The sequence below is a fragment of the Parasteatoda tepidariorum genome, chromosome 6 (genome assembly GCF_982258835.1).
Source record: "Parasteatoda tepidariorum strain Cologne lab strain chromosome 6, Ptep-v5.0, whole genome shotgun sequence".
NCBI lineage: Eukaryota > Metazoa > Arthropoda > Arachnida > Araneae > Theridiidae > Parasteatoda > Parasteatoda tepidariorum.
The window spans coordinates 36324073-36338943 of record NC_141760.1 but is presented as its reverse complement, the minus strand read 5'-3'; the positions used below and the strand labels follow the sequence as shown (position 1 = coordinate 36338943).

General features: G+C 28.1%; 1 protein-coding gene across 2 annotated transcripts; it reads left to right on the top strand.

Annotated features, from left to right (window-relative positions):
• The first annotated feature begins 6602 nt into the window (after window positions 1-6602).
• Window positions 6603-10832, top strand: LOC107437675 (uncharacterized). 2 transcript variants are annotated; one of them, XM_016049757.4, is made up of 2 exons: window positions 6603-6767; window positions 8485-10832. In XM_016049757.4, the coding sequence occupies exon 2, from the start codon at window positions 8780-8782 to the stop codon at window positions 9437-9439; it is 660 nt and encodes a 219-aa protein (XP_015905243.3). In that variant the 5' UTR covers window positions 6603-6767; window positions 8485-8779; the 3' UTR covers window positions 9440-10832. The 2 variants fall into 2 exon arrangements, with proteins under 2 accessions (XP_015905243.3, XP_071034935.2); XM_071178834.2 differs by lacking the exon at window positions 6603-6767 and adding an exon at window positions 6787-7070.
• Window positions 10833-14871: the final 4039 nt, after the last annotated feature.

The window sequence follows — 14871 nt, the reverse complement described above, 5'->3', positions numbered from 1 at the left end:
TAATTAATAAACAAAAAGCATCAAAATATTTTATCCCATCATTAAGAGGACATTAATGAAACCTTATTCATTTTTATTCATCAACAAAAGTCTAATTAAGAAGAAGAGAGGTAAGAATGGCTAAAAAACATTTTACTATCGTTTTTTTTTTTTCTTTTCTTGGAGATAGAGGAAACTTAAATTTTATCCTGCATTAAAAATAAAATTTACTAAAAATGTTTAATATTTAATAATTAATTTTTTCACACTTCGCGGTTTGAAGAATCACGCAATACTTTTATAGAATTTTTTTAATTTATATGTAGTAGGTTGGGACTTTATTTACGGCACACTAGAGCAGCTGAAAGGGCTATTGGCGACGGTCTGTGAAACATCCCTGACGATGATCCGAACACATGCCATCGCAATTTTGATCCCTTGCTTTGGTAGCCCAACGACCTGCGCGTGAAGTTGAGCACTTTACGGTAGAACAGTTTAACGAGGACCGATACCGCGCTTCCTCGGTCCCTACACAGGTTGATCAAAATGGTCACTCATCCACAATGAGACTAAAGGGTCACCACTGTCAGACTCTATATAATAGACTCCGGATGACGTAAGATAAAAATGTAGATGGAGATCATGAACTTTATTCTGCCAAAAATCTAAAAACTCGCACTAAAAACGGTAAAAGATTTAGTTTTGAAGAACAATTATGAAATTTTACGACTGGAAGTTAGGAAAAAAGCTTAGAACTTTCGCTTGAACATGAGGGATTTTGATAAGCCGAAATATTTCAATAATAGCATTCCTGTGACATACCATTGAGGTTCCGTTGAGTTTAAGGCGCCACAATTTCGTTACTAATGACATGATGGTGGTGGCGGGACAGCATTTCCCAGACAAGCTGATATCCACCGATCGAAAGCTGGTTGGGTTCCAAATAGCCATGTCATCAAAACCGAATGTCAGTTCTTCACAATGACTGCTCTGTGCGACCATGGCTCTGAATAGCTCAATGATCATTAAAAATCTGTTTTAGCATACTATACTTAACAATATACTATACTTAAAATATACTATACATACTATACTTAAAAATATACAATACTTAATATTATACTTTTGCATACTATACTTAGGCACCCGTTTCCTAAGTTTCAAGTTCCTACATAACTCAAACGGTTTTGAAGTTACCCTCTAAGAGAAACAAACTCACAAAGCTCTTCCTTTTATGCGTATTACATTAATGCAAAAATCATTATACATCTTTAAAAAAAAAATTTTTGAGAGCTAGAAAATAATTATTTCTCACTATACATTCTAATTGCATGAAAACTTCTAAAGCATTGTTTTTCCTTGCTTTGAAACACATGCAATGATAGTACTTGTAAATAGCCAATCTTACAGAACTTGTAAAAATAGATTTTGTAAATAGGTAATGTTACATTCTATTTTAGGTAATTAAAATACTAATCAAACTTAGATTTTTATTTCTGGTTGCAATATTCAAATTTCATAGGAAAAAAATTTTTTCACTCAATGCAGTGCAAATACGAATATATTCGAGAATAAAAATAAAACACACGCCCACAAGACAAAAAAAATTGTGTTAATGCTTTGTTGAAATTTAATGAAATTGTAAATTGTGTTTTTAAAAAAGGTTGAAACACACTCCTTTAGATTTTCCTCAATTATATTATATAAATAAAAATATTTTGAAAAATTAGTTTGCTAGTTTTTTTTGTTAAGATATTTCAAGGTATCTTTATTTTGGGTTAATTTTTTTAGAAGGGTTTCAAAGTTATGTAAAATTTTTAACTTGAATAAACTAATGTAATATTCTAACATAATTACAAAATAAAATTTGAAATTCTAGTAAGCTTAAAAATAATATTTTACTTCAGTTAAAATAAAACAGTAAAATTTATTAATCATTATTTTTCTCTTTCACAGTTTCTAACAGAAAAACTAACTTTTAGTGAAAGAATACTGTAAGTTATATTTTAGTGAATATAAGAATTTCCAAGTTTCAGAAAATATCACAACTGCAGAAAGCAGTTTACGAATTACGTTAGCTTAAAAAATTTTATTCCATTTGCTTTACTGCAAAGAAATTAATTTAAATAATTTATTTATTTTATTTAATTAATTAACTTAAACAATTAATTTATTTATTTAATTAATTTCCTTCAAAAGAAATTAATTAATTATTTTTTATATTTTTCTCGGTTGGATATTCTTTCGATTTTGAAGAAGCACTATAAATGCAAACCCAGCTTTTTTAAGAAAAGAAAAATCATTAGAATGGTTTTTTTTATTTTTTAATTTTTATCTAAATGCAAACCCAGCTTTTTTAAGAAAAGAAAAATCATTAAAATGGTTTTTTTTATTTTTTATTTTTTAATTTTTATCTTACTGTTTGTTTATTTTTGATAAGTTTCTTACGTTATATCATCATAAATATAAAAAAAATTTTAAAAATTTTATACTTCGGCAACAAACATAAATTACTTTAATTTTCTTTCTTTTTCTCGGTAAAATTTTCAAACTATTTGTGTTTAAAAATAGACGTCTTTATTCCTTTATCTTTTAAACGCGAAAACTCACCATTTTTAATCTTTTTCAAGATTCTATGTTTAGTTATTATAGGCCCAAAAATAGGTTTCGAGGTATAATTGTCATACCTTTCAAAAAAAAACACACACACATTTTTCACATTTTCACAACTGTTTTAAAGACAATTGAAAATTATTTCAATTACCTATCCAATTTCCATTCAGACTAATTTTAAAAGTAAAACAGTAAAATCCAATTTTTTGAAAGCTGTTAACCAATATAGTTTAAAATTTTTTTTTATTTAAGCTTGATAGAGTAATAAGTACGTATTTAAATAAATGAAATATAAAATCAAATTAAATTACTAAATTTCTTTTCTTGTTTTTTTTTGTAGATTGGAATGTGTAACCATATACTAATATATCCAATACATCATTTAGTCATTAAGTATTGTAATTTCATATTATTTATGTAAAATAACTTAAACTTCTTCTTTTTGCCTTTGTAACGTTCTTTGTCTTTTCTTTCATTTATTTCCATAAAATATATTTTTTCTGAGTTCTCGTTGAAATTAATTTTATGCTGAGTAATGTAAAATCAAAGGTAATTGAAATAAATAAATTACGTTATATGCTAAAAGGAGATATTTCTGTATTGTGATCTGTGACGCCAACTAAAATTGCCAAAACGTCAAATGGATTTTAAACTTGCAATTTTTTTTCATAAAAATAAAAACATGTAGAGGTTTGCCGGTGGGTGGCTACAAGTTATACCCCTTAAGTATGTCTCCAGTGATTTTTTTTTTTTTTTAAAGTTTTTACCGGGCTGGTACTGGAAAGTTTTCGTTATTCGGATTGTCGATTATTCTGCAGCAGATCACGATGCAAAAATCTTCTACGCTGAAGAAGTAATGTGTCAGCATTGTACATAAGCCGTCTTTACTTCCTAAACAAACTGGTATCCACCAATCAAAAACTGAGTGAACTTTAAGCCTCCACTGAGAATCCAACGTCAGTCCTTCACAATGACAACTCTGCGCCTTTAAGAGCTGAGCCACTAGGGCTGACCGAAGTGTGTGTAAGCCTAGTAAGTGGCTGCGTAAGGCACCGAAATCAAGGCTAGATTTAAATATAAAAACTTTTCACCGTTCCCGCCCCTCCCCTCTAAAAGCTTTTTTCGCTTTTTTTAAAAAAAAAAAGATTAAATGAGCTTATTTTTCCAAAAATAAAGAGTTGAAATGTATCTAATACACTGGTAACAAAATAACCCTTTAAACCATGTAGCAGTGCAGCAATCTTTGTTTTAGATCTTTTCACCAGTGCCGATGACATTCTGACCTTAAAATTTAAGATCTGCAGATGCAGATGACGGTCACTCATACAGACTAAGCAACACCTCCTAGAAAAGAGAAGGCCTCAGTTCGGATCAATTTAGTAGTCCGACATAATGAACATAATTTTCGCAACGGAGAAAAATACGAAAGATGTCATTACGCTTGGACTACTAAAGGATAAAGTTTCTTATTTATGATAACCCGTACAGAGGCCTTCTGTCTTCTAGGAGGCATTGTACTAAGGCCTGTTGAGTTTTCTTCCATATTTCTTCAATAGAACCCATTGAAGACGGGGGGAGTTACCTCCCAAAATGTTCTAAGAAAAATTTGCTTTGTGAAGGTAAGGGCTTTTTATGTAAAGAAAAATGGGAAGTTGCAAATATTAGTGCAACACTGAAAATTGGTATATTCACAAAAAACTATTAATATAAATTTCTAAGAAAAGCAAATAAGCGAAAGATGGTTTCTGATTTGTCGAAAAAATTACCAATTACTATCTTAAAGGAAGAATATAACGGACACTCCTTGAATTTCTTACTGCACAGTATTTATAAAGAATGTATCCATCTAATATTTTAATTAGTTTTTCAAATTCTAAAAGTATCAATGATTTCAAATTCAAGTTACTTTTTGCTTCTTTCTAAAAGTAAATACAAAATTGATTACTTCCCTTCAGTTAAATAATAATTTTGCAAATTTTCACTTTTCTGAATGTAATATTACTTTAAAAGTTTTATAATCATATTATTTTCTTTTATTTTACCAGTAAACGATTTTTCAACAATGCTTTAATTTGAGTTTTAAAAAAATTTAAAAATATAAAATTATTTTCCTTTTTATTAGTATGAAATAATGTGAACTTGTTGGATTATTATTATTTTTTTTTTTATTAAATTAGTTTTATTTTCCTCCCTTCTATTGCACTTTCTTTTTCTGTGATTTGAAATATTTCCTCTTTAAATTAAAGTAATTAATTAATTTTTCTTTAATTTCATAATTTTGTTAAGGCAGACTTTCAAAAAATAATATGCCATTTCATTGATTTAATAGTGATTTTTCAGATTTCAAAATTTTATGAATTTTTTATTTCTGTGACTTAATTTTCCTTATTTGTGATTTCTCAATATTAAACTTAAAATTCCGCCAAATTTGAATAAAATTAAAAATTATAAGATTGTTTGTCACCTCTTCTACTGATAGATTATAATCTTTATACAATAAATTTTCTTAAAAAAATTCAAAATATTGGATTTTTTTTCCTTGTATTAAAATTTAGTAATTCCATTTATAATTTAGTTAGTTTGTTATTGCTTTCTTACTTTTTATTCTTTAAATAGCAATATTTTTAAAATTTCCTAAATATTTACAAATTTAAAAATTACATCACTGTATGTAGTTTTTTTTCTAGAAAGCTGTAAAAATCTTGAAATTTTATAAAAGCGTCAATTTTTTAAGATATTAAGACATTTATCACATTTATTTTTTAAGCTTTAGTTATTCATTAAGTTTTAGTGTTTTTTAAATTTCAGTGATCAATCGATTTTGGTGATATATTAAGTGATCCGGAAATTAATGACGTTTTTGTTACATTAAATGCAACAATATATTTTAGCTACCTTTTCAGTTTAATCAATTATGTAAATATCCACGTTATCAGAAATCTTTTGCTATCTAGCCTACAAAATTTAAATGCCGAATTGATAAAAATCATTTGCACTTTCGAGCAAAATATCAGGAGCGGCCATTTTGGAAATGTTATAGCAATCAGAATGCATGGAAATCTGATGATGTAAAGTCGAGTAATTGTGATGGATGATTGAAGTACACCTACCTTTATTCATTAAATTTTACACTATTGTTCAAGACCTTGCTGTGCGAAACAATGCATGAAAAAAAATTATGAATAGGAAGGATGAATAAAATAAAGAAATTTTCTGATATTTATTATAAATATTTAGTAGTGAATTTAAATAATCAAGTAAAAAACTTTTGAATAAAACCTCTGTATTCATATTAAAATCAAATGTGTACATTTGATAAATTTTTCTTTTTTTGCAATTTTTTGTTAATGTTTTGAATTTTGACATGCTAAAATGTGAATCAAAACGAAATGTTTTACCTTGTTATTTAATTTTTTAATCATTATCAAATAAAATAATACCTAAATATGAAAAGGTAAGATATTCAGATTAGATTTAGATATAAAGTAATTCGTAAGATATTAAATTTCAAAATATAAAAAGACATAGGTGTTGCACGCAATCAATTTTTTTTTTTCAGTTAAGAATTCCAGGCATAAATCATAAGTTGATAAAATTTTTAATGTAATATAGATATCTAATATTTTGATTGCTCTTTTGAAATTGTTTGGGGTAGAACAATTTTTTTCGCTGTATGGAATTTAAATAAATGTACATTATTATATAAGCATTTAAAAAATAAATAAATAAATAAATAAAATTTGAAGAATTTGACTTATTTGTAAAATTATGAATGAAATTTATTTTACTCCGTACATATTTATTATTTTTATCCTTACATGGTTGCCACTCTTTAGTTCTCAGGACTGAAATGATGTGAGAGCATGTAGTGTTGCCATAAATAGAGAGTTCTGCTGTACGCCACCTATAGCCCATTTCTATTGCTAATATTTCTCAGAAATAGTTTACTGCCATCTATATTCGATTTACAAAATTAACAACTCTTATGAGTTTGTTTCGGTGTTTTAGAAAAACAGAAATAGGTGGCTATCAACTCTAGGTTTTTAACCTACAACTAGTAACAACAAACAAACGGGAAAAAAAGCATTTGACACTGATCATTTATTCAAAAAAAGACCTATTAATTCAACTGTTGAAAAAATTGATCTGTCAAGAGTAGTAGGGGGGAAATACAAGTAAGTTATGGATATGAAAAAGTATCTTGATCTGTCTAGCCAACTAGAATAATGGATTTTAAACTTGCGCATTTTTTTTTAAATAAAAACGTATAGAGTTTTGCCCTTGAGTGGTTGCGAGTTATAAATCTCCCCTACCCGAGTTCTCTCCTTCTGTGATTTTTTTTTCTTCTGATAGTTTTTGTTGGCTTAAGTTACGAAGACTTGGAGCACAGATCGCAATCCTGAGATCTTAACTTTATTTCAATTAGTCTTTACACAAAATTATTTTGTGTGGCATCGAAATCATGGGTAACAACCTTGGTAATTAATCACTTAGTGCTTATATTTTTAATGGCAGTCTATAATCGAAAGAATTAAGGTTTTTAGTTCAAAACGGATATCCTGTTGACTTATTACATATCTGACCTGTTACATATCTGACAAAAGCATGAAAATTTATTTTATAATAATTTTTAAACTTTTCGAGAAAACAATCTAATATATCCTTTTTTCTTGTAACTTTTTCCTTTGAAACTAATTGATTCGGATTCAGGAAAATTAATCTCAATTGCAAATGATATAATGTTGATTCCAGTGTTCAAATTGCCAGTTATAACTGACAGATTGTAAGAATCAGTTTTGAAATTTTATTACAGATGAAAATTTTAAAGTAAGATAAGACCTTATAAAAAGGAATTCTTACGACTGTATAACTTAAATGTATTAAAAATGTGTATAAAAATGATTTTACCAAAATGTGTATGCTATGTCAAACCGTGACATTTTTAATCTTATAATAATATACACAATATGCTAGGTAGGAAGTGATTGGAAATTTTAACAATAAATTATTTAGTATATCCAAAACTTTCTTGATCTGGAATAGGGTTGGCATTAAATCCCTTTATTTTTTAAAAACTAATCATTGATTTAAATTGATTTTTTTTAGTACAAAATCATTGATTCAGGTAAAAAATATATAATCTTTTATATGGTATAGTTTTTAAATAGTATAGTTTTTTTGTTGTTGTTGTTTTTTTTTTTCCAAGTTCGATCTCAGTGGTAGTAAAGATTTTATACAGAGAAATAACCAGAATAAGTCTGCAGATTATTACTTGATGTTTAAAATAGACTTAATAATAATAAAAAAAAGACTAAACGTGGATTAAAGTGATGTGAAATGTTAAAACTTTTATGAACTGTATGTAAAATTATTTGCTGTTTAATAAGCATGTTTCACATATATCTATTAAATTATATGTTTAAAATTTATTAAACATGCAGTGTATGTATATTAATAATGGTGAAAAGTCATTCTGCATAGAGAGTAATTTCGAATCTTTGTTTTTTTTCCCCCTTATCTAAATTAGATTTGTTTTTCATTTGATATCTAACATATTTTGTCTTTTTCTTTACAAATTCCTGAGAGTATTGAGTTTGAATAAAAGCAGCTACGAATTTATTTTCTTCAGTAATTAATTTTAATAATTGTATAATAAAATTTTAGAATTGTTTTTAAATAATATTAAACATTATTTGTATTTTTTTGTCGAGCTCTGTTTGTTATGTCTAAAAATTCAAAATAATAATTTAAAGTAAAAAAAATCCGATTTGAATAATAAAAAAAAAAGCATTTATCATGTTTTTTGCCATTTGTGGTCAAGAAAATTGCCAGCCCTGATTATAAGTCCCTATTTATTTTTTTATTTATTTATTTATTTCTACTTTATTTCAGAATATCGCCAAAAGTTATTGGCTGCAGCAAGAAGGTTAATGAAGAAAATACGAACAGTTGTATGAGAGTCACAACTCACGTCCAACTATGTCTACTTTTTATTTCTGTAAGTGCCTACGTATATAGTTATGGACACTGGTGCTCTAATAATTAACATTTCATGATATCAAATTGAAACTGACGGGTCATTCTGCTTTTTTGTATCTTTGAAAAAGGTTATAATCAACTCTACAGTTTATGGATTTTTATTTGATTTCATTTTAATTAAAAGTCTCATTCAGATAGTATATATATCATGCGTTTTACTCGAAAAAAACATTTAAATGTCCAAAATGTTACTCATAGTGAAAAGCCTTATTCTTGTGTTGTATGCAATGTTGGTTTTTCTATAAAAAGTTCTTTAATTAGGCATGCTCTTGTTCATTCGGGTGTAAACCCATATTCTTGTAATATATGTAATAAGACTTTTTCTCAGAAAAATAATTTAAAAAAGCATAATTTAATCCATACTGGTGAAAAACCTTATTCTTGTAGCAAATGTGATATGCGGTTTACTCGAAAAGATCAATTAAATACCCATAATATTGTTCATACTGGTAAAAAACCTTACTCTTGTAATGTATGTAATATGTGTTTTTCTGAAAAGAGTATTTTGAATAGACATAATCTTGTTCATACTGGTGAAAAGCCTTATTCTTGTAATGTATGTAATATGTGTTTTTCTCAAAGAAATGATTTAAAAAGACATAACTTGATTCATACTGGTGAAAAACCTTATTCATGTAATGTATGTAACAAGCGTTTTTCACTAAATAAGCATTTATCTAGACATAATCTTGTTCATTCTGGTGAAAAACCTTATGTGTGCAGTATATGTGATATAAGGTTTACTGAAAAAAGATCGTTGACTAGGCACCAACTTATTCATTCTGGTGAAAAGTCTCTTGTAGTATAGTCAAAAATTTATGCATGTTAATTCATTTTTACTTGCTGCAATGAAAAAAGTAAGTACTATTGTGCTAATGCTAATATACTTGAAGTAATAATTAAACATGAACATTTTTATTCTGGTTTTGTTGTATAAATAAAAATCATAAAAAAATGTATATATATATTAATATTGTTATAAAGATAAAAAACAGAAATTGCAAATTTAAAGCTCCTCCCTAAATAATAAAACTTAATTGTTAAGGACAATTTATTGAAAAATTATTTAGATTAACTTGCAGACTTGTATTATTCATGTCTGTAAATTTTGCAAGTTAATCTAAATATAATTTAAAAGTGTATTTAAACTAAACTACAATCAAAGTTTTTGATTCAATTATAAATATTAATTTTTCTTTTGTGTTTACTCTATATTTTTGTCTATTCACAGTTTCAAAACTACTAGTTGTGGCTATTTAATATCAAGATTGTTTCTTTAAAACATTATGTTTTGAACTCAAACAATTTTAGGGCGATTCCACAGTCAGGGGTCTGTCTAGGGTTTTCTGAGAGGTACCTATTTTGTGAAAATTTAGATATCATTTGTGAAAAATTAAAAATTATGTTAAAAAATCAACACAAAGATATGGACTTATGGTTTCTTAAGGGATACAAAAATAAAATTTTAAGAAAAAGTATTTTGTGAAACTACCGTTTCTCCTAATATTGAATTTGTGAAACTACCGTTTTTCCTAAAGTTGAATTTGTGAAGGTACCGCTAAACGGTAGTAAATTCGACCTGGACAGACCCCTGACAGTACACAACCAGATGGTCAAGACATTAAAATTAATAATATGCAAACGATCTATCATTTTCAAGGTAAGAAACAGAAGATTTAAAAATAATGACTTTCAACTTATTAATATCAGTTTTCAATATGCAATTGACTGTTAAATGAAGGGCTACGTCATTCAAAATTTTTTACACGAATAGTGAATCTCTTAAAAAATACAGTTTTTTTTTTAAAAGTTTCACATTAAAAATAAAAAATGAAATAAATAATAATTAAAGTAAACTGTATCATGACAGGTTATCTAGCACAAATGTGTAGAAGCATTTCATTCACATTTTGATTTTAAAAAAAATTTCCCAAGATGCACATTTAATGTCTTACATCAGTCTTGAAAATATATAATTAATTGTATTCTACCAATAAGATTTAGCATAAAAATATTTTTTCTGTTTAAAGCAAGATTCTATGTCTCATTTGTATAATATTTGTATAGTATTGTAACATATTTTGATTTTGAATGTAAAAATTTTACTGGAATAAATGTTTTTACTGTAAATTATTTTTGCATCATATTTTCTTTATAAAATTAATTGAAATATGAATAAAACCATCTATATATTCTTTTAATTTAGTTTAGAATATTTTGTTTCACCCCAGTAACCTAATAAAATCTGTATAACTATGCTGTACCTAAAGCTATTTGTATTATGAACTTAAAATTGATTTTTTTTTATTATGAACTTAAAATTAATAATTGATAAATAATATTAAATTTTATTTTTTAGAGATAAGCAACTAAATTTAAATTTTTGGATAATTAAATTTGTTTTTTTATTTATTTAATTATTTATTTTTTTTTTCTTTGAGAAAAGCAATTTTGGCCTGTATTCACAAAAAGTTGTTGAGTTTAAGCATATGCTTTTATTTCAGCTAGCACAAATGATTTTTAAATGGTTGCCTTATGCATTCAGCAGATGTATGTATGAGACCTTTCTAATAAAAGCAAAGGCATAATTAGGGCTTACAGTGCCAAGGACAAACTCACTTTTTACTCCCCCAGATGCATATATATAGTAGATAATATAATCTCGGGCTTAAAACCAAATTCAATAATTCAGCTTTACATTGAATAAGATTTTGCAATTTTAAATTAGGATAACTCAACATCTTGTAAACATTCATCTGATTTGTCGAAAGTCGAACAGTACATGTTAATGCAGTCTCTGTTACAATTAGATGTTTATTATTTTCGATTGAATGATAAACGTTTATTGTTTCTTACTTGCGACGCCAATTTGCAAAAAATTATAAATCGACATGCAAAACAAACTTCAATGATAATAAACATCCTATTTAATTTTTAGGTAGCTGGGATAAAACTGTGAATTAGTTAATGGGCCTGTAATTAGCAGATAAAAGTATTTAAAAAAGGAAAAATTTTATTCTGAATTTCATTTTAACTTATTTTTTAAAAATTTAGGGGAGAGATATATGTTCTCTCTTGCCCTCCACTAGCTACGTCACTAAATACAAGATACTTGATTAATATCGTCTGCTCTGATACATCAAACACAATAGATAGTAAAAATGTGTGATACGATTATTTAATTTTATACAGGTGATAAAAAAAAAGCGATAAAATAATCATTTTGCCAGCTAAATCTATCTCTTTTGATTTTTTAAAAAAAATTGTTACAGAATGTAAAAAAAAAAAAAGATTATGTTGTACAAAATTTTTCCTTTGTTTTTCTTTCGTGTTATCTACAGTTCACAAAAAACAAAAAAAAAGCGACCACCCTGAATGACTTTTATTCTAATATCTGGATCTTCACTTTCCATGACTCAATGGTTCAAAGGGATGACCTCAAATATGCTAACTAATTAGTGCAAACTATATTTTAAGTTTCGAAATCAAACACGAAAACGGACTAACTCTGAATAAATTTACCTTTTTTTCGACGAATTCGGAATTCTGACCCCAAAATATAGGGAGTAGTCCCAATAGTTTGGTCAGGACTGTGGTCTGAAGCTTAGACCCCTAATGTTAAATACTTTTTGCGTATTTCACGTTATCTCGAGAATTTTTTTATCGAATCGAAAAATTTTTGCACGCAATTATGAAATTCGTTTATCTAAAGATAATTCCGTGCACAATCAACTTAGTAAATATTTATTATTTTAATTAATAATAGTCGAAAAACTTTTGAATTGTTAGGTATACAATTTGTTGCATCATTTTAAAGAATACAATTTTAAATGGCAAAATGCAGAATTTGTGCGAAATCGATCAAATTGGTCTTGAGAAATTTAATTTTAAAAATACGAATTTTTCATATAACGAATATCATTTTACCATTAAACTGACTTTTACAGGATAAAAAATGTAATAAAACACATTGATCCACCTCTTCCAGCAGGAAATCGATGAAAATTTAAAGCTATTTAATGGGAAAAAATAATGTTTCAGTATTTCAGATAAAAGGTAGAATTTATAATGGAACATTTGGTTTTAAATTAATATTTTGAAGGAAAAAAAACTAAAGGCGGAAAACACCAAACTAATTATTTTGGCGACATATATTCTCGAAAACCTGGATTTCATATTGGTGAGACTGCTTTGAAAGATACCACACGATGGAGAACGATAAAATATAATTTTTACATAAAATTAAAACGTGTTGTTTATTGAGTTACATATACCTAAAGTTTAAAAAGTATTTAATAAATTTTATTTTTTCTTCATAATCTTGCATATTTTTTCTTCATAATCTTATGTATTACTGTTCGTTCAACTATCATTAATTCGACCAGCATGACACCCATGTATAAACTTAATACTACTGCAAAGGGTTAAAGTGTCGTTAAGTTTCAAATTGCGTTTATGCATCAACCATGACGTTTGTTATTCATTAAAAAATATACTATTAATATAAAAAAGATGAGTGAATGCTTCGGTATATTTTTTATTTAAAATACACCCACAGTAGATTAGGTGATATACTAGGAACAGACATCGTTAGACACTGTCTGTTCCTAGTATATCACCGAAGTCAAGTATTGCTTGCTGCGGTCAGTGTGTGGTGGGTGAGAGCTTTGATTAGCCTGCGAAGGAACCGAGTAAGTGCGTTATGGGTCCTAAAATTCTTGAGGTTTTTTATTCGACCTTAATATCGATTTAATCCAAATATTTTTCTGCAACATTCAAGAAAAGCAATTACGTCAAACCACGAAAATTAACTTGTCTTTAAAATTTCAAATAACTTGCGCAGCTCTAGTGCGACATAAATAAAGTACCTATCTTAAAAATTTTCAAGTTAATTTCTTACGATCATTTTAATAACGAGACGTAGTGTATTTCTATGGGAAGAATCCACTCTTTTGGTCACAAGAAGGATTTGGAGAAAGCAAATCGAGTTAAGTTGATTATCACCGAGTCACCTTTTACCTGGATTCTTCTAAATTTCTCAGACTATTTCTCCTTTCATATGCAGCATCATTTCTTAATTAAACCTAAAACACCTTCTGATGTTTTTAAATTGTGGCTTGGGTTTTTAAATTGCGCCTTGGTGTGCAATGCATTCTCACTGCATTAGAACAGTCTTACTGCATACGACTCGCATATGCTATCGAACGTCAATTTTGCAGGCACGTCAAAAGAGCAATCACATTTAGTTTGAATGAACTAGCGCTATCTGCTGTTGTAGTTCATTTGTGTCGCATTAGAGCTGCACAAAGGTCTATAGGTGACGGTCTGAGAAATATCCCTGAGGATGATCCGAAGACATGCCATCACAATTTTGATCCTCTGTAGAGGGGATGGTAACCCCGCTTCACTAGCCCGACCACCTGCACGCGAAGTCGAGCAATTTACGATAGAACAGTTTAACGAGGACCAATACCGCACACTCTTGGACCTTACGCAGACTAATCCAAATGGTCAACCACCTGCACACTGACCGCAGCCAGTGCTGTTTGACTTCGGTGACCAACTAGACCAGTGGTTCCCAACCTTTTCTGAGCCATCGCCCCCTCTTGGGGTTGGTTGACACACATCGCCCCTTTTTCTTTTTGCTCAAAATCATTCATTGCTGCTTGTGAGCACCCAAACGCTAAGTTATATTTGATTTTAATTTAAATTGTAATGCAAATAGGGAGGCAATTTTATCCAGCCATTTTTATTAATTAAAAAAAAATTGCGCATCCTTTTTTTTCAAAAATAAATTATTTTTAAAATGGAATAATCAAAACAAAAGTACATTTTTTAAAATTCATATTTTAATATAATCAAGAAAAAGTTAAAACGTTTGCAACTAAAATTTGAGAAAAAAATGAAGAGTGAGAAAGTACATTTTTACCACTTCAATGACTGCCCTGTGCTTGGTGTATTTCAGTTAAAGCTTAAATGTCAGGTTTTTTTGTTCGTCAGATTTAAACGCAGGTCGCAGGTCTCCTTTGAAGCAAATGTCCAACCTATTTCTTTGCTTTGTCAGGAGCTGTATGACAGAACTAAATCCTCTCTCCACTAAATATGTTGACGGTAACGAGATGAGGAGCGGCTCAGTTTGTTTCCACAATTGTGGATAAGTGTCTCTAAGCTTTACCCAAGCTAACTCGTAACCGTATTTTTTAAAGACGACTTCCCAAGTAGCACAGGGATATTGTAACA

Coding starts and splice junctions, on each gene's coding strand:
- LOC107437675 (XM_016049757.4), top strand. CDS start 8,780: ATGCGTTTTACTCGAAAAAAACATTTAAATGTCCAAAATGTTACTCAT.